Source organism: Rosa chinensis, chromosome 5, assembly GCF_002994745.2.
Source record: "Rosa chinensis cultivar Old Blush chromosome 5, RchiOBHm-V2, whole genome shotgun sequence".
NCBI classification, from domain to species: Eukaryota; Viridiplantae; Streptophyta; class Magnoliopsida; order Rosales; family Rosaceae; genus Rosa; species Rosa chinensis.
In genome coordinates this window covers 7911512-7936036 of record NC_037092.1, presented here as the reverse complement: position 1 = coordinate 7936036, position 24525 = coordinate 7911512, and the positions used below count along the sequence as shown (strand labels likewise).

Here is a 24525-nt window from a genome sequence, read left to right as displayed (position 1 = left end):
ATTTGTGTTACACTATCAACATGGATAGTCAGCTGGTTTTGTTGCAATCAGTAGTTTTTTATTACTGGTCTAGTAGCTTTGTACATGTGTTATAATAACTTTTTGTACCTATGTCAGTACCTTTTAGATTGCTTTTTTTGATTATCTAGCTAGTTGATAAAGAGTGCGAAGTTTGCGGTGTTGCTGTTTTTAGTTTGCATTTTAAATACTAATATTTTGTTATATCTTCGTGCAGAACTATTTCCCTTTGCATTTGCAGTATTAGATTCCAAATATTATGTGAATTTAAGTAGTGAAGTCTCCATTGGCCAAGAGATCATCTGGGTAATCAAGAAATGTTGAAATGAAGTCTAGTGTTGAAGGTGGCAAAATAATGCCCATGGTGTTGGTGAAAGTAGCTTTTGGTATTGGTAACAGTAGCTTTTGTTAGTGGGGATAATAGCTTTTCGTTTTAGGGAGCATAGGTTATTTGGTAAGCAGTAGCTTTTATTGTTGGTGATAGTAGCTTTTGTTATTTCATTGGAGGTTGCCAGAAATCTTGCTAGAGTAGGTTTTGTTGCTAGTGACAGTAGCTTTTGTTGCTAGTGATAGTAGATTTTGTGACCTCGCCGGAGATTGCATCAAAGTAGCTTTTGTTGCTAGCTACAATAGTTTTTGGTATCAGTGACAGTAGTTTTTGTGGTCGCCGGAGACTCGCCGGAAATTGGTCAGAGTTGACCGGAGACCTCACCGGAGAGGAGAGAGAGAATGAATGTTGATTATGTACTCTAGTGACATTTATGTAAATATATTGATTTTTAATATCCAAAATATAACATCTTTTTTAATCTAGTGGCTTTATGAAGGAAAAAACTAGTTGGTGGCCTTATGAAAAAAAAAAACATTCTAAGATGCACTTATATGTAATTAACCCTAATGAATATTTATATCAGGCTGACCCAACTTCCCCAAGCGGCCTCAAGAAAAAGCTACGTTCTTACCTATGCATTATCCCTTTGCTTCACGAACTCTAAATCCATCACCACCATGGCTCCGTCACTGCCCCTATGACCCCACAAGGCTGCAGCCGAGATGATTTAATCCTTCTACGTCCCTCTCCACCCCGAAATCAGCGCACTCTCGATCGCAACCACCACCACGAGTTCTCCGAGCTAAAGGACAAGTGTTGGAAAGTCATTGGCCACATGGGGCGCCACTTCAAGTACAACGAGTTGAGTTACGTGCTCAATTTTTATCAGGAGGACCCCAACTTGGATGACAACAGCTTTCCCCTCAGAATTTTCTCAGATAGGTTGCCGCATTCCCCATTGATCAAGTCTGCTACTGCTTCTCCAACATCCAAGGAGATAACTGTTAGTAGCTAATTAAATCCCCGCCTGAGGGATTGAGGTTAATTCATTATTGATTGACTTGGTTAACTGTCAACTTACTTTTCCAAACTCTCTACGATTCTCTCTCCCCTCAAGAATACCCTAAAGGCCAGACTTTCAGTTATGAGAAATTGTCCTCGTCCAGGCACCCCTCGGAAGCACGGGCTGGCCTCTGGCCTCGCCGTTGTCATGGGGTCTGCTGTCGGACGGGTATTAATGGCTATTGCTCATGGGGTTCCATCAGATGGGGTGTTGCTCGGAGCTTGTCAGATGGTTTTGGCTGGGATGCATGGTGCGAGGCGTTGGTCGTGCTAACAAGACCGGCGATCGAGCCTTGATGACAGTTTTCTTAATCGACGGCACCACGGGTTTGACTCGATGGCGGTGTGAGGTGCAAGGACCTGGATCGGGGTTGGTTTTCTCCATGGTGGCGTGGGTTGTGGCGGCGTGGCCCGTGGCTGTGTGGGTCGCAAGTAGTGAGATATCGTGGCAGCACGGATCAAGGCGGTGCAGGTCATGGTGGTGTGTGGCGGACGAAGCTTAGCTTGGCTGTTACGTACGACCGGGATGAGATGGAGCTGGTGGACTGGACCGGACCAGGCTGATGGGCCTTGGGTGGACTTTTCTTTGGTGGATGTCCTATTTGGACTTTGAGTTTTGGGCTAGGGTTTTGGTCCTAGTCCAATAATTATGCTGTAGTACTATAGTTTTTTACAATAATTTCTTTTTAGGAAACTAATGCACGTTATGTGCATTCTATGTATCTTTAGCGCCTCTGGAGTAATACCAAAGGAAGATCCTCGCTATATCTACATACATGATATGTCTAATGAGTGAGTCTATTTCTATGTACCACGAATTGTGGGTACTACCACTATCTTTTTGTCTGTCTACAGATGACAGCGGAAGCGTATGTAACGGCCTATTCTGACTTTAGATGAATATATTAGCTTCCGCTCTATGGGTTTCGGTTTGATTAAAAAAAAAAAATTTGTATTTCACTGTTTATACATTGATGCTGTATTTATATAGCTACATAACCTTTCTCGATCTGCATTGATTTTTATCTTACTTTTCTCTGTAAATTTTTCTCAATTTTGTTTTTCATTAAAATGTTCTTCTGCAGAATTGGATTTCGACATTGAATTTGTTACCTCTCGAGTACTGTGTTGTATACTTGTATTTACCTAACCCTGGGTCTAAGAAAAAATACTAATGACTAGCATCCTCTCAAAATTATCCATGAGTTAACATCCTGCTAATTATTTAATTAACACACGACAGGACCAACACCTTAGAGTCCTAGAGACATTGGTCTATATGCCACGATGATTGGAAGTTTCCTACAACCCTTAAAGAAATAAAAATTAAACAAGACGAAATAAATGTTAAATAATTTGCAGCAAAGTGCAGTTTTTTCTGAACTTTACAATGCATGTATATAGATCGATGTAATAGTTGGCAAACAAATGGATTCTATAAGATTAGATTGCGGAGGACTGTGATATATGAAGTCTTGAATGGTTGAATTGATTCTTAACTCTAAAATTACATCTTAATATATACTTCAGTTCTATGATATGTGACTGTATTCCTGAGGTCTTGTTTCTGGAGCCAAACTGCATATGCTTTTCAACAGCACCTTCGAGCTCTTGTCCACATAAACTGGCGCGTCAGGTTTTATGTACTTTCGAATTCTGAAATAAGGAACATCTTTCAGAGGAGGAGGAGCATTCTTAATTCCTTTGATACAGTGATATGCACTTGAAGCCTCACTTTTAGACCTGAAAAAGAATCGGAAGTCGCCCATCTTTGCCATCCAACGGGGTGAAAAAAAAAAAATTGGTTTAGCAAGACTGGATGGTTTGATTGTTCTAAGAAGCCCTAACCTAGCCGCAGCTTTTGCCTTGATAATTAGACCTAGAACTACATCGTTCACTATGCCTGCCGCCGTCGTCCTCCAGAATTTGATCCAACCGCTCAATTCCATCACACCCGACCGGAAGTTGATCAGCCCCAACCGAAAAAACTTTGCGCCCCACCGGACGACGGGATCGCGCTTCCCGGTATGCTTTTGATTCATCGTTGTGTTTCTTACTTTTGGGGATCTATACCCTTGTGAATTGAACGAACATAATACTGGTCAATACATATTGTGTGTGTGTATATATACATCTTTTTTTTTTTTGTTACTCTAACTGTTGGAACTCCAAGCAGGTTGCAAAGCAGATGAACCAAAGGCGTCTTCTGGAATATATTATTGCAGGTTTTGTGATAAAAAGGGAAATCACATCACTGCAGCGTGCCCCTGGGACCCCGACAATGACTGTGATTCCGATGATGAAATTGACCCTCGAATTGTAGAATATAGTGGGGAACGGGAGGGATATTCTTGGTCTTGTTTATTGGGATGTGGTGATATCTCTTGCATGTACATTTGATCATGGTTTCACCAGAGGACTATATGTTGAAAAGCATTGTGACATTTGCCATAAGGTTGGTCACTGGACTTATGAGTGCTCAATCAAACCAACATATACCTATTTTCATCCAAACTGAAGAATAATCTGACGGCGCAGCTGCTGCAGACAATGGCAAGAGTACAGAAGCGCTTGAGATGAAGGAATAATGATAAACTTATAGTTATTTGTACGCTTTGTCATTGTGATATTGTCTGAAATTTTACAGATTACATCTCATTAAGTTTTAGTTATATTGGTTCCGGAGGATCTAGCTACAGGAGAACCAGGAACGGAGAGCTTTCCCCCCTTTTACACCCGACTCTTTGGTCTTAAGAATGCTGGTTTTAACTTTTAAGAATGAGTGATTGCCCTTCTCCGACCCTTACTGCCCAACCTGAAAGCGGACCGCATGGAACTTTGTAGTTTATGATTTGTCCACATTTAATTTACAGTCTTGTTTGTTCCAAAAAAAGATCAAAGAATTACTCAATTGCAACTCAGAAAGCAAGGCTTGAACATCCAACCATGAATTCAAGTTGGAAATTGCTTACGTAGATTTGAAAGATTAGTTGAAATTTGTTACTCTCTTGTTTAGAAATTCAATTTTTTTAGTGTGCCTTTCTCCACTTGCATTTGTTGTTGTCTGTCATGTACTTCAAATCCTTCTTAGGAATTTGGTCCTGTGAATATACTTCATGTCACTTGAATATGACTATGTTCATGTTGCTTCATTTTTGCAGTAATAGTCTCTTGTATCAATGGTTTATTTTCTTACTTGCTGAATAAGTTTGATGCTGATAGTGAAAGAACATGGTAAACGAGCTGTGGTTGTATGCTCTATGTTAAAGTTTTTGCATGCTGCATTAGTTGGTTGCCATTACTACACTGGGGACTTGACCTTTTTCTTGAAACTTGCTTCAAACTATGAATAAAGTATGAGGACATTGAATTCTCAGTAGTAAGTTCTATTTTATTAGAGTTTCATTTGCTGTTTTGTAATGCAAGTCATGTAAAATTTAGATGATGTTTTGACTGCAAGATTGCCTAAGTTACGATTTCCTTTTATTAAATCTAGTGCGAAAATTGTCTAATTTATATACAGTGCGGTTATATCTTACAATTTGATGTCTTATCTAGATATAGTGTGGAGATCTCCAGAAATCTAGTGAAGATGGAGGAAAAGAAGCTTTTTCAATCATCACCTCAGCAGCTGAGTCTGCACACCGTTATACTTTGCCTACCCGACATCAATGTTTGCATTTCAATTTTGTGAATTAATTCTTTGAATTTTGAACATTGGTGAACGTATATGAAATTACGGCTTGAGTCAGAGTTTTACGTAAGTCGGTTTAGGAAAATATCCTATAACCTCCTACATTGTCCGAGTGGATGGGGATTACACACTTTCATATTCCTGTTCGGATCAAGTTTAAGTGTTTTTTATTTTTCTTCAATTAATCAAAAACTATAAAAACAAGTTGCAGAGCCCATCCTCCTCTCAAAATCTCAACTCCTTTTATCAATAAATCATAAATGGAGGGTTTAGCTTCCATAAGGGCTGTCCCTTTTTTCACTTGCAGACCCAAACGCTCCATCTCCGGCACCAGACCAAGCTCGCTCTCTCTTCCTTCCTCTACCATTGTTCGAGCTCAACAGGTTGCAATGGCTAGCGAATTGGAGCCGATAAAAGACGAGCTGAAAATCAAAGTGGGGGAGGTGGGTTTGTTCCACAACGAAGTTGCCGCGGCACAGGGCATCAAAATCAGGAGGAGGCCACCGACAGGGTCACCTAAGCACTATGTTGGGCCTTTCGAGTTTCGATTAGAGAATGAGGGCAATACTCCGAGGAGTATCTTGGAAGAGATCATATGCCACAAGGACATAGAAGTCGCCAGGTGGAGAGAGAAAAAGCCTCTGCATTCGCTATTGAAAGACTTGCAGAAGGCTCCCCCTGTTAGAGATTTTGTTGGAGCTCTCAGAGCGGTCAATGAAAGAACCGGACTGCCTGGGTTGATAGCTGAAGTGAAGAAGGCTTCTCCGAGTAGAGGAGTTTTGAGAGAGGATTTCAATCCGGTTGAAATTGCCCAAGCTTATGAAAGTGGGGGAGCTGCTTGTCTTAGTGTTTTGGCAGATGAAAAGTATTTTCAGGGAAGTTATGAAAATATGGAAGCAGTAAGAAATGCAGGAGTTCAGTGTCCTCTGTTGTGCAAAGAATTTATCATTGATGCTTGGCAAATCTACTATGCTCGATCCAAAGGTGCAGATGCTATTCTTTTGATTGCTGCTGTTTTGCCCGACCTCGATATTAGTTACATGGTTAAGATATGCAAGAAGCTTAAAATGGCAACCCTTGTTGAGGTGCATGATGAGAAGGAAATGGACCGTGTTCTTAGAATCGAGGGGGTTGAGTTTATTGGCATCAACAACCGCAATCTTGAAACATTTGAAGTTGATACTAGTAACACAAAGAAGCTGCTTGAAGGAAAGCGTGGTGAAATTATCCGTGAAAGAGACATAATTGTGGTAGGAGAATCTGGGCTGTTTACTCCTGATGACATTGCATTCGTGCAAGAAGCTGGTGTTAAAGCGGTTTTGGTTGGAGAGTCAATTGTGAAACAGAGTGACCTGAAAAAAGGAATAGCTCAACTTTTCGGCAGAGACATTTCCTTGTTCTGAGCGAGTTTGATTAGGGAGATACATAGCCTACTTGTTCAAAGACTTAAAGCCTAAAAGACTGAAGTTTGACCTGAGAACAGGTTGAACTGCAAAAATATCATCTTGTACTTTGTCTTGTCCTCAATGAACATAAGGTCGAATAAAAAAAAAATTTGCATGGCTAGCTACTCGGTTTCAATGCCTAAGGTGAAAAGGAAAATTATGTTTGTCATAACCGTTTTACCCTTATAGCAAGGTAAGTCGGTTTAAGATAAATTATTATTGTACGAGAGGTTTCCTTATGAAAGTTTACAAGGACTAATGCATATGGTGTAGATTTTTTTACTCTCAATTTATCAAAAACTAGAATAGTAGTTGCTTAATTAGTTAGGTTTTAATACCCGTGGAGAAGAGGAAATTGTCGATACTGAGTGTTGTTTCAAATCAGGGGAAGAATGCTAGATTCTTGGAGATTGCAACCATGGGATGGAAGAATAGTGAAGAAGCAAAAGCAGGGAGTAAGAAGATGTATGAAGAAAGAAGATGGGAGGATTTAGAGATGACCGCTTAACAAATGTTTTCAAAAGTCAGAATAGAGTCTGTGATATTGATCGAGTATCCCTTTAGTGTGCAAGTCTTGGCACATAACAACCCTCAATCCTTTATGCAGGCAATATCTCGTGTTTCCATCATTTAAACCGTTTCCTTTGTTCAATGATGAAAACCAACTTCAACATCCTCAGAGTTTTGGTCCGTTTTACAACAAATTTGTAGATGAATATATATAGAGTTGATAAGAGTCGTTCCTACATCACATGTTTCATAAAATTGGTAGTCAATCGTAGAAATGGTAATGCTACTACACTCATACTACCTTGATTTTATTCAGAAGAACAAGGCTTTGAACATGTTTATGCCCTCATCTTAAGACGTTATGGTTGTTGGATGATCTAGTGCTTTTTAAGCATTTTCAAATTATTCCCGAAGTGATTGGGTAGTGGAAATTTTTAGAGCGATTGAATTTGGGGAACGACTTGTACAAAATTGCAATGCAGTTTCATGTATATATATGAATAAGAGAATAATTTACTTGAGTAAACATTTTGAGGCGTTGTTGACATTTGACAGGAGTTCAGTGTCCTCTGTTGTGCAAAGAATTTACCATTGATGCTTGACAAATGTACTATGCTCGATCTAAAGGTGCATATGCTATTCTTTACATGATATCAGTTACATGATTAAGATATGCAAGAAGATTAAAATGGCAACCCTTGTTGAGGTGCATGATGAGGAAAAAAATAGACCGTGTTCTTGAAATCGAGGGGGTTGAGTTTATCGGCATCAACAAACGCAATCTTGAAACATTTGGGGTTGATACTAGTAACACAAAAGAAGCTTTTTGAAGGAAAGTGTGGCGAAATGATGGGTGAAAGAGACATAATTGTGGTAGGAGAATTTGAGCTGTTTACTTGTGATGACATTGCATATGTGCAAGAAGCTGGTGTTAAAGCGGTTTTGGTTGGAGAGTCAATTGTGAAACAAAGTGACCCCAAGAACGAAATAGCTCAAATTTTTGGTAGAGACATTTCCGTGTGAGATATGAGTAAGTCAGATTAGGAAGATACACAACCTACTCGTTCAAAGGCTTAAAGCCTTAAAGACAGAAGTTTGACCTGAGAACATGTTGAACTGCAAAAATACCATCTTGTAACTTTGTCTGGTCCACAATGAAGATATGGTCGAATAAAAAAAAATTGTGTAGCTAGCTACTCCGTTTCAATGCCTAAGGCGAAAAGGAAAATTATGTTTATCATAATCATTTTACCCTTATAGCAAGATAAGTCGGTTTAAGATAAAATATTATTGCACGAGAGGTTTCCTTGTGAAATTTTACAAGGACTAGTGCACCATATATGTAGATTTTTTTTTATTCTCCCAATATATCAAAAACAAGAATAACAGCTGCTTAGTTAGAATTTAAAACCCAGTGGAGAAGAGAAAATTGTTGACACTGAGTGTCGTTTCAAATCTGGGGAAGAAGGCCAGATTCTTGGAGGTTGTAACCATGGTATGGAAGAATAGTGAAAAAGCAGAAGTAGAGACTAAGAAGATGTATGAAGAAAGAAGATGGGAGGAACCAGCTGCAAAACGAAAATGTTTTCAAAAGTTGGAACGAAGTCTGTGATTTTGAGTGTCGATCCCTTTTGTGGGCAAGTCCTATACACAACAACCCTCAATCGTTTATGTTGTATTTCCAGCATTTGAACCATTTCCTTTATTCAATGATGACAATGATGAAAACCAACTTGAACATTCTCAGAGTTTTAGTCTGTTTTACGACAAATTTGTTGATGAATATGGAATTGATACGAGTCGTTTTCGCATCATATGTTTCATAAAAGGGAAAATCGTCCGTACAGTACTTGACCTTTTCCCCATTCTAAACTTCAGTACTTCACGTTCAGAAAATATCAGAACGGTAACTGAGGTTTCGACCCCGACCGAAGATCGGTACCTAGTGCCGTTACCTCCGTTACAAAAATTGACAGCTAAAGGATATTTTCGTCTTTTCATATTTTAATATATTATTTTTTTATCTAATTCATTTTGTTTCTATTTTCTTTTTCTCTCTCACTATCATTCTCCCCCTCCCCCCCCCCCCCCAACTCTCTCTCTCTCGGCCCCATTCAAACCCAGAACCCTTCCCTGCAATCTACATCATGTCTCCTCTTCTTCCTCCCTAAATCACTCATTGATGAGAGCCCTCTCCAGCTACTCCACCCTCTGCAACAATGATCCCAGTAGCCGAGTTTGCCTGTGAACCAACTCCGTCACCAGATCCACCATCTTCTTTAGTAGTTCCTCTTTTTTCTTGCTTTGCATTGAATTAGAGTTGAACCCAACTTTAAACCCAGCCAAGGAGTAAACCCAATGACTTGCTCAAGGACTTGGCTTTGTCTGGGTTTCAGGGAATCGAAGTGATCGACATGGAAATCTTCTCAAGTTGTTTTCCTTTAACCACTTTGGTGGTGTTATGTGTTGAAATTTGCTACAAGTGTTGTTTGAATCACGAAGTTTGGGTATGGGGTCGTGTGGTTGTGGTTGTGGTGGTGGTGATGGTGGCTGATGAATGATGGCTTTCCAATTCCTCCGCCGCCTCCTATCGAAGCCAGCCACTCCCACCTCTCGAGCAACTCTGCTGAAGTGTTGTTGCTGTGATGGTGATGGTGGCTCACCGACTTTGCTGGAGTGTTGTTGTGCTGCTGCGCCACCTTGAAATTGCTGATGCCCGACCACCACTTGAACCTTCCCGCCACCGCCGCCTAAGCCCTTCCCACCTACGACCCTCCTAACCCTTTCACTTAGCATTCATGTATAAAAAAAAAATTAAATAAAAAAAATAAAAAGTTTTTTTTATTATATGAGAAGAAGAAAAAAAGGTTATTAAAAAAGGGTAAATTGGTCATTTAATGATCAAAATATGCCAGCTGTCAATTTTTGTAACGGAGGTAACGGCACCAGGTACCGATCTTCGGTCAGGGTCAGAACCTTAGGTACCGTTATGATATTTTCTGAACGTAAGGTACTAAAGTTTAGAATGGGAAAAATGTCAAGTATTGTACGGACGATTTTCCCTTCATAAAATTGGTAGTCAATTGTAGCAATATGGTAGCGCTACTACACTCGAGCTACATGGATTTTATTTAGAAGAGGCTTTGAGATATGTTTCAGATGTATGCCCTCTCCTTAAGATATTGTGGTTGACGGATGATTTAGTGCTTGTTAAGCATTCTCAAATTACTCCAAAGTGATTGAGAAGTGGAAATTTTTAGAGCGATTGTATTTGGGGAATGACCATGTACAAAATTGCAATGCTGTCACAGATGAAAACAGGAGCTATTTACTTAAATACAAATTTTAAGGCGTTGTTGACATTTGACAAGCCCATTTGCTATAATGTTTTTGATATGATCTTGGTGCAGCTCGGTGCTCACTACAATAATTTTAAGGATTTACATTCTATTTGCAACAAGTGTTGGTCCAGTTGAGGCATTCATAATAGTGAACTTGCTGCCAAACCAGTTGAAGCATTTACAACAGAATTTACCATAATTTATAATGTCATGTCTTATAAGGATACAACTATTTTTTGATGCAAAATTGATTTACAAATGGTACATGAATATTTACTAGGTATATTTAGAAATACCCTAAATTGACAATGATGCATAGAGTTGACTATAAAACTGACCTGTAAGTTTGGCAATAGAAGTGTGGTATTCCAATAGATAGTTCAGTTTTTACATCACTTTTTAAATACTTATTATTGTGAAACATTTTGTAAAAGTATATAAACTAGATTCCTATCTATGAAATTTCGTTAATTTTTTTAACAAATTATATTTTTCAATTTCTAAATATTCTATGATAATTTGTACCTAGGTTTAAAAAAAAAAAAGGGTCATTGACACAAAGCATCAAAATTGGCCAAAATTATCCCACTTTACCTCAACAACAGATTTTTATTTTCACTAACCCAATTTAGTGTACAATGACAAATATACCCTCAGTCTAATTAAACAACTACATTTTATGCCTCTCTCTCTCTCTCTCTCTCTCTCTCTCTCTCTCACACACACACACACACACACACACACACAGAGAAACAATTCCTCATGTCATCATAATTCGGTAGCATCCTCCTCCGGCGAGTCCATGCACATGTCGTTCTGGCTCAGATTCGAAGCCAGCCCAGCCATTCGTGCTGGTACGTTTTGAAGATCAAGGGGTGGCGCTGTAGAGACTTGAAGGCCTTGCGGCTGCGTGGGAAGCAGAGCTTGCAGTGGAGCTTGTTGGCGTGGTCAAGGCGGAGGACGTTGTGGGCCTGCTTCGAGAGGAAGTCTTTGGATTTGGTGAGGAATCAGAAGTGGGCATCGATCCCGAACTTTCAGAGTCCAAAGGAGTCATCGCCAATGCTTTGAACTCCGGCTGCGTCTAGTATGTCAATCAACTCTTTTGCATATTGGATTTCCAGAACCCGAACCCGGTCCAGCTCGCCGACCAGGGGATCAAGGACCCGCCGCTTTGTATGGCCATGATCGAGCCGCAGTACACTATGTCCAGTAATGTGGAGGTTTTGCTTGCGATTTTGGAGCCTTGGGTTTTGGCCATGGAGGAAGACGATGTGCAGCAGTTAGGGATTTGCTCCGATTTGGTGCCTAGAGCATTTTTTTTTTTGGGTAAAATGGGGCAGAATGCCTATAATGAAAGAAGAAAAAATGTTTTATAGGGGGACAATAAACGTCTATTGGGGGATAATAAATGTTTTGAATTAATGTAATCTCATCTTTTTTTCCTTAATCAAACTTTTATTTGTCTGATTTTAGGGAGATTAGTTCTCATTTCGGCGACCGAAATGTCTATTGGGAGGGGGGGGGGCAATAAACCTCTACGACCCTATATGAGATCTCCGACAACCTCTTTGGGGACTTCCGGTGAGGTTTCATAAACCTCTATTGCCCCCCAATAAAGGTCTATTGGGGGGGAGGGGTAATAGAGGTTTATTGGGGGACAATGAACATTTCTGGCAACCTATGAGATCTCTGGCGACCTCTTTAGGGACCTCAGGCGAGGTTTTAAGAGAAGTCCGGTGGTTTGCTGCCGATGACCGGTGACGGGAATCCCGCGAAGTCTCCTATGATTTCTCTCTCTCTCTCTCTCTCTCTCTCTCTCTCTCTCTCTCTCTCTCTCTCTCTCTCTCTCTCTCTCTCTCTCGCTCTCTCTCTCTCTCTCTCTCTCTCTATATATATATATATATATATATACAGCAGAGATCAGAGGCGGACGTCCGTGAGTAGGCAAAATGCGGACGAAATACGTGTCAGCTAGCTAATTAACTTAATTTCCATGCGGGTCCCACCAACTTCATCTTCTCTGTTTCTCACACAGTCCAATTAGTCAGTGTTGACTCCAAAGGAGGAGATTACTTGCTCCTGATCTTGATCTCTTCCGTCTCTCCGATCTCCAAATCCAAAGACAAATTGATTAAAAAGCGTAAACCTTGAAATGGGCAGGGCCTCAGTATCCATATACACCACCGTTCTCACAATCCCATCCCCTTCGAACCCATCGTCGCCGACACCGAGTGGCGCCGCGAGGACGCAAATGGGAGAATTTGCACTTGGATCGAGACTCCACCCCCACCGCCGAGTTCCAACATGAGTGGAAGGATTTCATGGAGACGTTCAATGTCACCAAATGGCCGTTGGTCTTGTTGTTCCCCAAGATTGATGTCGACCCAGTCGATGGCTTTATCAGCGAGTACGAGTTAACTCAGTGGATCTTGGTAGGAAAACAACCAGCCCAACGCAAGCATAGCATATCAGATCCCAACCAGAGAAGCAAGAGATTGCCCCAAACCAAATTTCAGAACCATACATAACATCTTCAGTCAAAACCAACAGACCACCACGCAAGAACTTGCCAGGTAAAAAGGGGAAATTGAAAAAAAAAAAAAACAGAGAGACCGAGATCAGAGTTCCGATTACTGGGCGAATTTTCATTTAAACTTAAACTGAAGGTTGAAGAAGATGTGCATCTGAGATATGAAGAATCTGAAATTTCATGAGTGGGGGAAGGATCGAGTGAACGGAGAGAGATGAAAGAAAGAGCAGCGAAGGAAATCAAGAGATAGAAAAAGAACGGTGGAAGAACAGAGGAGGGTTGGGATATCTGAAATTTAATAATCATGGAGATTTGGAAGATGAGATTGGGGCAGAGAAGAAAAAAAAACAGAACAAAGGAAATCCTCTTCAGATGGACTGGGTGAGAGAAGATGATGTATGTGGGACCCGCATCAAAATTGAGTTTGTTGGCTAGCTGACACGTCATTCATCCGCAAATTAACTATAGCAAGGACGTCCTCTTTGGAACCTTGCTCTATATATATATATATATATATATATATATAACACAAAGAAGCAAGGGTAAAATAGTCTAAAAAATAATTTAAAAAAAAAACTTAATTGGGTATTTTAGGAAATACCTTATTAGAGTTTTTATGGGTAAGAATGAATTAAAAAAACTTAATGGGATAAGTGAGAAAAAAATCTCTAAAATCAAGATAAATGGACAAAATCCCAAATAAAATATTTATGTACCAAAAAAAAAGATATATATATACTTGTACCTAGGTTAAAACGGTAAAACTGTTCCTCTTTTCGTTCTTTTGGGTAAGATAGTACTCGAGGTAAAATTAGTTCTGCCACGTCAACAATGAAATCCAACCCTCCAACAAATCCAACGCGCCAAAATGCGCCAAGAAACGGGGACCAATCCCGTGCCTTCTGTAAACACCGTGGAGGCGGTAGAAGCCCGTTTCCGACTGGCACGTCACCCTCTCTTCTCTTACACACTCTTTCCACACCTAGTCAATTTTCATTTTCCTCTTCCTCTTCTCTCTGCTTCAATCTAGGGCACCCAAAATCTCCGATCTTTCCGACCATGAACGCCTTCAGGCTCGCCGGCGATATCACCCACCTCATCAGCATCCTCGTCCTCCTCCTCAAAATCTACGCCACCAAATCCTGCTCAGGTAACTTTCCGCTTCACTTTTCCCCCAAATTCTACGCTCACATTTTTGTTCCGAGTCCGATCGTGTCGCGTTTCTGTGGTCAGGGATCTCGCTCAAGACTCAGGAGCTCTACGCGGTGGTGTTTCTGGCGCGGTACTTGGATCTGTTCACGGATTTCATTTCGGTCTACAACTCCGTGATGAAGGTGGTGTTCATTCTGAGCTCGGTGGCGATTGTGTGGTGTATGCGGCGGCACAGAGCGGTGAAGCGGTCCTACGATAAGGAGCTGGATACGTTCCGCCATTACTATCTCGTTGGAGCTTGCTTTGTGTTTGCTCTGCTTGTTCATGAGAAGTTCACATTTCAGGAGGTAACCAATTGTTTAAACTTAATCCGAGTTTTATATATATATAGTCGTCTTCAGATTTACGATTGCTTGATTGGTTTATATAAAAAGATTTCTGGTTGGCATATTTATGGTGTATTGTGTTGTTGTCTTGTTGTGCGTGTGCAGCTTTGCTAGTTTATGCCTTCAATCATTGTTATATTCAGTTACCGTTAACCTTTAAGCAAATCAATTTAGTTTATCGCTTACATCTATCGAAAAGTAGACTTGGAGCTGGACTGTGGCCCTTTGTGTTTGTGCTAATCGTGTTCTTAATTTTAATAATTGATGTATAGAACAATAGTTATCTAATTTCTAGTTAAGTTTAAGTTTTTTATGGGTGTTGTAATTCGTATCAACTGTTTGCTCTGGTCTTCATTTGTCACTGTTATTTAGATCTAGCATAATGATGGTTTTCTGTTGCCTCTTGGTTCTGATATTCCTTTGGTGTTTATACACTACATTAAAAAGTCATGCTTTGGATCCATTTCTTATCTGGACAGTTTGACTGGTTACATACTTGACTGAGACTTCTTATTTTATTTTTGTGTAGTTATAGTATCAGTAAGTATTTTCTGGCAAGAATTTAATGTTTGGAAGTTTGATTCTTGGTCCTGAATATATGTTGTAAGATTTTAATTTATGTCCCTGCACCAACTTCCCTAAGCCATAATGGTGCACCTGCAACATAGTGTACTTCTAATGCTGAAGTAAAACTATTTTCAGGTCTTCTGGGCATTTTCAATATACTTGGAGGCAGTTGCAATTATTCCGCAATTAGTTTTGCTACAACGAAGTGGAAATGTGGACAATTTGACAGGGCAGTATGTTTTCTTTCTGGGGTAAGTATATACGCTATTCCTCATTGTCATGTGCTATAAAATTCAATAACTCATTGGTGTCTATTCTTTAAAGTTCAAGTGAATAGTTTTCTCTCAAAATTTTGCTCTCTTCACTATCATTATTCACTGTCCGATTTACCAGATATATCCCCTGTTTCTATTGTCACATGCTATGGAATTACAAATGGGCCAATTTCTGATCTCATTTTACTTTGCAATCATAATTGAGAAGTCATTATTTGAAATACTGAGTTGTAAGTTGTAACAGTCAACTTCATCGTATCTCAACATCTTCAGTAGGTTTTCATGCAATGAGCAACTGCCTAGTGCCTTAAGGAATCTTGCCCCACCATTTAGCTTGGTAATATTTAGTCTTAAACCAAGATGGACAGCTTAGAAATGTCTGCTGTGGATGTATGCCTAGTTTCTGATGGAGTCTGAGAACTATGCATATGAATATTTCTTTTGGAAAGTTTTGTTAAGGACCTTTGATATAAGAAAGGATTATATTTCTTTGTTTGCTTCGGAAAGCCTACTGTTTTTATGGAATCTGGACTACCCAGCAGCGTGGATGCACTTATGGCTGGGTGGCGTACTTAGCATGTCTTTCTCCTCTGATGAGGACTACAGGCTAGCCCTGCATTTGAAAATGAAAACTCCAAACTTATTATAGTGGGTAGCTTGTTCCTGTGCAGATCAATGTCTGAAAACCTTACTCATATAGTCTGATATGTAATGGGTGTTCAGGACGTAACATTTACTTTAAACACGTAGCAGTTGTAGCGTTGGACTCTGAGTTGGTAATATGGTTACTTTTAGAGGTGTGAGTTCCTTAAGGAATGTTTTGGTTCTTTCTTCCTTGCATAGATGCTGAAAATATTGAAATCAAGAAAACCTTGCAAATGTAGCATTTTAGTCACATAAAATGGCTGCTAATGGTAGATTTAGAGGTTCTGGTGTCAGTGTGTGCAAAAGTAATGCATCTCGGGATACTTATGTTTCAAATTGCAGGGCCTATCGTGCATTGTACATACTCAACTGGATCTACCGCTACTTCACAGAAGCAAAATTCAGTCGATGGATAGGTAAGTTATATGAGAAGCGCTGAAGAAATATGTTATCCTTCTTTTTTAAGTTCCATTACTGCTTTTTGTAGAGTTTGGCTGACTCCTTTTCTCTTGTATGATTTTGCAGCTTGCATCTCTGGTCTGGTTCAGACAGCTTTGTATGCAGATTTTTTCTACTACTACTTTCTCAGGTAGCAAATCCTGGTACCTTCTTTCCAATGATCCTTTAGTATCTCGGTAGATTTTTAACAGTTAAATGATGTTTGTTTTGCAGTTGGAAAAACAATGCAAAGCTTAACCTGCCAGCTTAAGCGAAGGAGGTCTAAATCTGAATCATTGTTATGGTTTTCTACTCCATGGTTGGTAAACCAAGTTGCGAGTTGATTCTTCGAAGGAAGCATATACAGACCGTGTAGTTTTGAATTAGGATACAACCCCGAATCCAAACATGGGGGGTACTAGTTAGTCAATTTTGGGTGGAGTTTTACCCATCTCATACACAATCTGACCTACTAGTTTTGTGACTTGTAAAAGAAAATGAAATTGCTGACGAGTTATGTTTACTGTCTTCAGGGAAAGCTGTACAAAAGAGAGAAGTAGTTAATGCTATCTCATGAGGCCTAATCCAATAAGGAAATAAAATCCGATGGGAATTCAATAAGATATCCGATTTCAAGTAAAATCCAAAATCCTCATTGGAAAAAAAAAAAATATAGACTCACACGTGGCAAATCTTAATTGGCCGGCTATTGTGCTCATATAAAACGTCCAGGGGCTCTTACCGTTTTCTGTTCTACCGGTCGCTTGCTTTATATCTGTAAACCAATTCAACGTCTTGAAATCTTTGATATCTCTGGTAAAACACCCTGCTCTTTTGTTTAGCATGATATAATTGCTTAAGCATGATTTTGTTTATATAGTTGTTGCAATTGATTGCTTGAAAACCAAGAAATCTGATTGAAACCCTAGAATCTCAACTATTTCTGAGCCGAAGCATATCCTAAAACCCTTTTCTTTTTGCTGCATAGATATGGTTATTGCTTACTGCTTAGTAGTGTACTGAACAACACTAGTTTGCAATTGGGTTTGATTTCTATCCCATGTCGGTGTGTGCTATAACTTATTTCGAATAGATGCTAGCTAGCAATCGATTCGTCTCAATGGCGTAGAGGAGTTAACTCCTTTTTCCGAAGCTGCATGCTTAGCCTAAATCTTTTGTTTGAAGAATTTTTGGTATGTTCAACATATGAGAATGTGCTAATAAATTTGATGCAGGTTGGCCTGGTTTAGATACTAGCAATGTCAGGAGAATTTAAAGTGCTGCATTTGGTCAGACCGTTTCTTCCGTTTCTACCGGAGGTTGAAAGTGCTAACAGAAAGGTCCACTTGTCTGAGAAGTTGATATATACCTTGTTTGCCCTAGGCATCTTTCTGGTGTGCAGTCAGCTTCCACTGTATGGAATACACTCTACAACTGGTGCTGATCCGTTTTACTGGATTCGTGTTATAATCGCATCTAGCCGCGGGACTGTAATGGAGCTTGGTATTAGCCCAATTGTGACATCTGGAATGGTGATGCAACTCTTGGCTGGTTCAAAGATGATTAAAGTGGACAACAATGTCCGTGAGGATCGTGCACTATTGTGAGTTTTCTTACTCTAATTGTTTACTTCAAAAAGCTTTCACCGCCTTGGTTGTTTCAAGTTGTGAAGAACTTTGCTTTAGCTATATCTGTGCATACTAATGTTTATTTTTCAATTCTTATTCTTGTAATAACTTGTGAAAAATTTCAATTTGTTGCTTGCTTAGCATTCTAATGTTCTGCTTTTTATCGGCTTCTAATTGCAGAAACGGGGCACAAAAGTTACTCGGAATCCTCATTGCTGTTGGTCAAGCTGTTGCCTATGTCCTATCAGGAATGTATGGTCCTGTTGGTCAGCTCGGCGTTGGGAATGCCATTCTTATCATAACTCAACTTTGCTTTGCTGCAATTATTGTGATGTGCCTAGATGAACTTCTTCAGAAGGGATATGGTCTTGGATCGGGATCTCCCTTCTCATAGCTACCAACATCTGGTATGCTCAATTCCAAATACACATTACATTGGCATATTATATGTTCTATGGTGTTTCCTTACTTCGTTTATGGTTGAATATGCAGTGAAGACATCATTTGGAAGGCTTTTAGTCCCACAACTATAAACAATGGCCGTGGAGCTCAATTTGAAGGTGCCCTTATTGCTTCGGTCCATCTCCTGATAACAAGGACAGACAAAATACGAGCTCTTCGAGAGGCGTTCTATCGGCAGGACCTACCTAATGTTACAAATTTGCTGGCTACAGTTTTGATCTGTCTTATTGTCATCTACTTCCAAGGCTTTCGTGTGGTTTTACCAGTGAGATCAAAGGGTAACCGTGGACAACAGGGATCGTATCCTATTAAGCTTTTCTACACCTCCAACATGCCAATCATTCTTCAATCTGCTCTTGTCTTCAATGTTTCCTTTATCTCCCAGGTAAGTTGATATGCAATAAAAATTGAAGTCTCTTAAATAAGCTGCATCTATTTTCAATGACATGACAGTTATTTTCTCGGTATAGTTGCTTTACAAGAGTTACGGTGGGAATTTCGTGGTGAACTTGTTGGGGAAGTGGAAGGAGTCTGGACATTCTAGTGGCCAGTTTATTCCAGTTGGTGGTCTTGCTTACTATGTCACTCCACCAGCAAGGTGATCCAACATTGAATTGCTTTACCCTTAGTGATTCCTTTGCTATTTCTTAATACTTGAGTGAGCAAAAGCATGTACTGTTAACACCTAACACTGATTTGGTTTTAATTGCAGCTTGGCAAATATGGCAGCCGATCCATTCCATGCTCTATTGTACCTAGTGTTTATGCTTGCAGCCTGTGCATTATTGTCAAAAACTTGGATTCAAGTTTCTGGTTCTTCCGCCCGAGATGTAGCTAAACAGCTCAAGGTATTTTTCTTCCCAGTACCACTGGATTCACCCACATAATTCTATATTAACATTTGTGACACATTAGTACTACAGTTTTAGGGGAACAGAGGAAGCTTCATTTATACACATAACTACCCGAGAGTATAATTTGGTTATCAGCAAAGAAGAGAATCTTACATGTCTTTATTAGAATTTGACATCTATATTGCTGCACTGTGTAGGACCAAAACATGGCGATGCCTGGACATAGAGAATCAAACTTGGAAAAGGAACTTAATCGCTATATACCAACTGCAGCTGCATTTGGAGGAATGTGCATTGGTGCCCTGACTGTTTTAGCGGATTTCATGGGAGCAATTGGCTCAGGAACTGGGATTTTGCTTGCGGTATATCAGTACTTTGAGACATATGAAAAAGAGCGTGGCAGTGAGCTCGGCCTTTTCGGCCTTTAAGCCCTAAAGCTCCATAGACACAAGGAAATGGTTTCAGTGACTGATACGTCTAATAGTACTGCCTCAGATATATAATGCCATAGGGATAGAATCGAGATCAAATTTGTAGTTTGTAATAGCCTAACATTAACTACTTAGAAGGAACCTGTTAATCATTTAACATCTATGATTCTTTTTTTTTGAGGGCAACGGAAGACTAATCCATTGATGAAAATCATAACGACCTCACTCGGTCAAGCATGAGGGGTACAAACACCCTTCATATTACAATGCAAGCTCATCAAGAACTCAAAAAACCAAAAGGAAATCCAGAAAACAAAGTTCAAAACCAAAGAAAAAAACTACCAGCAAAAGCATAAGAAACTAAAAAGCAATAACCCTACAACTACCGAAGTGTGACACCTCCTTGAGTCAGTTGACGCCTAAGACCCTTTTGGTGTACGCCGCCCAAAACAAACAAGCAATATCACACCTAGTAGGCATGGGGATCCTCTCCTAAACAGCCCGGGAATCTGGGGGAGTCGTCGCTCCCTCAAGTCCAGGCGCATTACCAACGCCATCCTCAGGAGAGACCATGGACCCCGAACCCTCACTCACAGACATCACCTTCTTGACCTTATTTCTATGTCCTCGAGGCCCGCCCTTCTTCTTGTACACTTTGGGAGGCGACGTTACCTTCACCTCCACCAAACCCTCAGATGAGAATTCCAGCCCGAGGTTCTCCGGTTGCAGAATGCCCGGAACCAATGCTAAGCTATGTATAGCTCGTTTTCCACCATCCTCATCCTCCTCTTCCCTAGGGCGACACATCCCAACCACAGGGTCAAGAGCAGAGGTATCTTCAGACCCAGGCGAAGATTCCACCTCCGGGAGAGGACGAATCTGCACTGGTTTCTTCTTCAACAGAGTTGGGACCTTGAAATTCGAAGGCAAGGAAAGAGATGGCTAGGAATTAGCCCTAAACACGAGCCCTGGAAGAGCCAGCCTCGGAACCTGCTACGAACCATCGTCCACCACAGAGTCAGTCGCCTCCACCTCCTCCCTTGAACACCTCTGTCCTCCGTGGTTCAAGAAGGTACACAGTCTGCACCTCCCCAATAGCCTCTCATACTGAAACCTCAAAGTGAGAACATCAGTGGGCGAAACCCTAACACGACAATCCAAACGCACCGAATCATTGATGGCCAAAGTAATCCGAACCCGAGCATCACCACGTCGGATAGCCGGTTGATCAACCTCCAAAACCTCACCGATCGTTCCGCCCACCAGCCGGACAGTGGGTTCAGTCAAGATACCCGGTGGAAGGCCATGGATCCCAATCCAGATCCAAACGAAATCAAGCTTCACCGCATCAATCACTGAAAAGCCATCGTAGTCATTCAACAAAAGCATAGCCCGCTGAAAACTCCAAGGGTCTCCCTTCTTCACCCGGGCGACATCACGTTCAAGAGTGAACGTAAACAGAAAACGATCCCCGCGTGGTTGAACCTCCACAGTCCCCGTCAATCTCCACATTGAACGCACCGTGCTCCTAAAAGAATCCAAAACCACCGCCCTACAAGTGTTGAGTTTCCCCACCAAGTAGAAACGGCGAGCGAGAAATTCCTTCCCCGGAACCCTAAGGTTTCCCAGGTCAACCGGTTCCTCACCCTCTCTGAGCCACAACTTGGTCGCTAGCCTGGCTGTCATGGAAGCAATAGCTGCTGCCATGAAGTCGGACGCCGTACAACTTTCAAAACCTCCAAACCCTAACCCTAGCAAAGCGAGAGAGAGAGGGGAGAGAAAGTCGGGATTTTTTCCAGTAGTAGTTTTTGAAGATAACATCTATGATTCTTTAATTTCTACTATGGTGGTTTTAGTTAAACCTCCAAATTTGATATTTGGACCTTCAATTTTTTTTCAATAATTAATAGACTTTGTTAATTTATATGAAAAGACAAACAATGACACAAAGGGAAAAATAAAAAAATAAGTAAATAAATAAATACTCTTCTTACCTCCTCTAACTAAATATAACATTCAATTAAATTTTTTTTCCCCGATATTTCTTTATATTGCCTATATAGTTTTATAATTTACCTAAAATAATTAAGTAAAAATAATAATTTCTATATATGATCCATCATTTATTACAATTTACATCTGATTTGGAATTTTCTGAAACTAGATTAATTGAATATATGATATAGCTATTATTCCATCTTCCAACCCAAAATCCTTGAAATCCTTCTTTTAGCAAATTCAAAGGGGTTCCAACAACAAATCAAGATAACCACCACAGGTGGTCGAGTTGGTAAGAGCCTCTAGGTGTGGAACCAGTGGCGGATCTAGGATTTGAAAATAGGGAGGGCTACATATTTATGTGTCCCTTTGGGCGAAGCCCAAATTTTTTTTTTTAGTACAATAATGCACAGGTGTGCGAATGCAAGAGTGGGGAGATGAGAACTTGAGAGTTCAAGTGTTCAAAGATTGAATTTAGTCCGTAATTTAGGCCTTTTTGCGCAGAAGAAGAACGAGAATTTGTGATGGACGGAGAGAATGGAAGAGCCAGAGAGGAGTTTAACTTCGATAATTTGAGAGTTCGGGTGGTTTCGTTAAACAAACATACATATAAACAAAAAATATACATCATATATATAGTTTTTTTTTTCAACCCAAAAGTTTGTTCTGAATATAAAGCTATGGATAGGACGAAATAGTTAGCAAATAAACCCAAGCCCAATCTGCAAAGTTAACTCTATAAACTTGAATTGATTACTCGACATTCGAATGAGGCCAAGCTCCTGGCCGCGATATTGAGATAGCACAACAATTGATAAAATGATAAGTATTGAAATCAATTAAACCCACAACAATTGCACAGCAGAAAGAAGACCCATTGATCGACCTTGATAAGTTTTGAAATCAATTAAACCCACTTACCCACGTCAATTAAACATTCAAACCCACATAAATTCAAGTATACATCTAATTTTTTTTTAAGCCTAAAAATCTCGGACGGGCTCCAGCCCGCCCAAGCTACTACTTGGATCCGCCCATGTGTGGAACCCCCACACCCGGGTTCGAATCCCACCGACGCTTATTGGGATTAAATCCCAATATATTCTTGGTGGCCAGGGGGGAGGAAGCGTTTTGACTAGATCTCCCGAGCACGAATTAGTCTCTTGGCCTATGAAACCTTTGAGGACACCGTGTGATTGACAAATAAAAAAATAAAATTAAAAAAAATACAAATCAAGGTCGAGAACCAACCCTCTGATTAATTTTGGTGTAGGAGAGACCTACTCATAAGAGAACAATATCATGTGATTTTGATTCATTATTCTTCTCGTGGTTGAAGATAAACAGATTGTTGTATCTCATGTTCAAGGACGTTTTGATAAAAATAAGGAGGTCTACTTAGCTTTTTCAAGTATTCTAAAAAGTAAATTATAGGTGTACTAAGTATGAGAGGTCCAAATAACAAATTTAGAGGCTAGAACCACCCTTTCTACTATTTTTCATCATTTTTTTTTTCTTTTCCTTTTTACTATCCGAGTCTTTCATCTTCTTTAAGTCGAGAGTATTCGTACAATTCACTTTATAATTATTTAGTCATTGGTAATACACCATCTGATTTGTTTTACTTTCCCCGCTATCATGTTGCTTCCCCTGTACTGGACAAACTTCATACTTTTGGATATATGGATTCCATTGTTTTGCAACTTTAAGCAACTTTTGGCTTTGTTCTTTGTACATTAGTTTCAAAATTCGACCCTCTATCAGGCAAAAGATTTGGAAAGTATATGATTGAGTTCCTCAGGCTATTACTTTTGCTGATGGTGATGCTTGTTAGTCACTCGTGTTTCTCACAAAGTTATGCTCAACTAAAGTAATGTTAGGAGCATTCCCATTTTCTCAATCAAGCTTGTTTCTTTAGCATATGGCATGGTTTCCTAGTTCAAGTTTTTGAGATGAGTGGTTTTTTTTTTTTGATAAGTTTTGAGATGAGTGGGTTACTCACTAACAACCATGTGTGTTAAGTTCTCATACCATTTTTGCGGTCAAACCCAAAGTTTCGACATCCTGCAGAGGAGTTTCTCATACCATTTCAGATATTCACTAATCCGAAAAACTAAACCATGGAGTTTATGACAACATGTTAGACCTCCGTGGTAGAAAACATTCAAAGCTATTTATGAATAAGCTTACATCTTTTCAAAAAAAAGAAAAAAAGAAAAAGCTTACATAGACAAACGATCATGAGAACATGAGAAAATAAGTGGGTTGTTTAAGGCCTAGTTTGGCCCTGAAGTGATTAATTTAAAAGCAGTTTCAGCTGTGCTGTGAGTATAATCAGCTGTAAAATCAAATAGCTGAGTGTTTGGTGAACTCTGCTTTTAATAGTGTTGTGAGTACAAAAGCGATGTTTAAGTATTTGGTGAACTTTGGTATAAAAGTGCTGTGAGTTTAGTCAATGACCAAAAAAAACATGAAAAAAACTAAGGAATTAAGACAAGATTAATTTTATTTCTCGATAAGTAGTAATGACATTATGACATTTGATATTTAAAAAAAAAAAATTCTATTGAAGTGGCTCTTCAATTTATTGACTCGAGAAGTATGCATCACGACCAATCTGTGGTAATTTTTGTGAAATCTTTTGGATGTTAAAGCTATTTATTACGAATTTGGGACGTTCGGGAATTAAGAAATTTATTTTGAATAAAAATAATAATTGCGGTGCGATCTTGACCGTTTGTTTCATCACTCGAATACC

At 39.8% G+C, this 24525-nt stretch overlaps 2 protein-coding genes and 1 pseudogene across 2 annotated transcripts; all 3 read left to right on the top strand.

The window, feature by feature from the left end:
- The first annotated feature begins 5437 nt into the window (after positions 1-5437).
- On the top strand, positions 5438-6511 carry LOC112203045 (indole-3-glycerol phosphate synthase, chloroplastic). Its single transcript, XM_024344073.2, has one exon. It carries the CDS (start codon positions 5495-5497, stop codon positions 6506-6508), a length of 1014 nt encoding a protein of 337 aa, XP_024199841.2. The 5' UTR covers positions 5438-5494; the 3' UTR covers positions 6509-6511.
- A 7381-nt stretch (positions 6512-13892) lies between these two features.
- Positions 13893-16926, top strand: LOC112166345 (ER lumen protein-retaining receptor A). The gene is made up of 6 exons (XM_024303167.2): positions 13893-14081; positions 14165-14430; positions 15172-15287; positions 16299-16372; positions 16482-16545; positions 16629-16926. The coding sequence occupies exons 1-6, from the start codon at positions 13991-13993 to the stop codon at positions 16663-16665; spliced, it is 648 nt and encodes a 215-aa protein (XP_024158935.1). The 5' UTR covers positions 13893-13990; the 3' UTR covers positions 16666-16926.
- Positions 16927-17073: 147 nt separating this feature from the next.
- LOC112166344 lies at positions 17074-19966 on the top strand (annotated as a pseudogene).
- The last annotated feature ends 4559 nt before the right edge of the window (positions 19967-24525 follow it).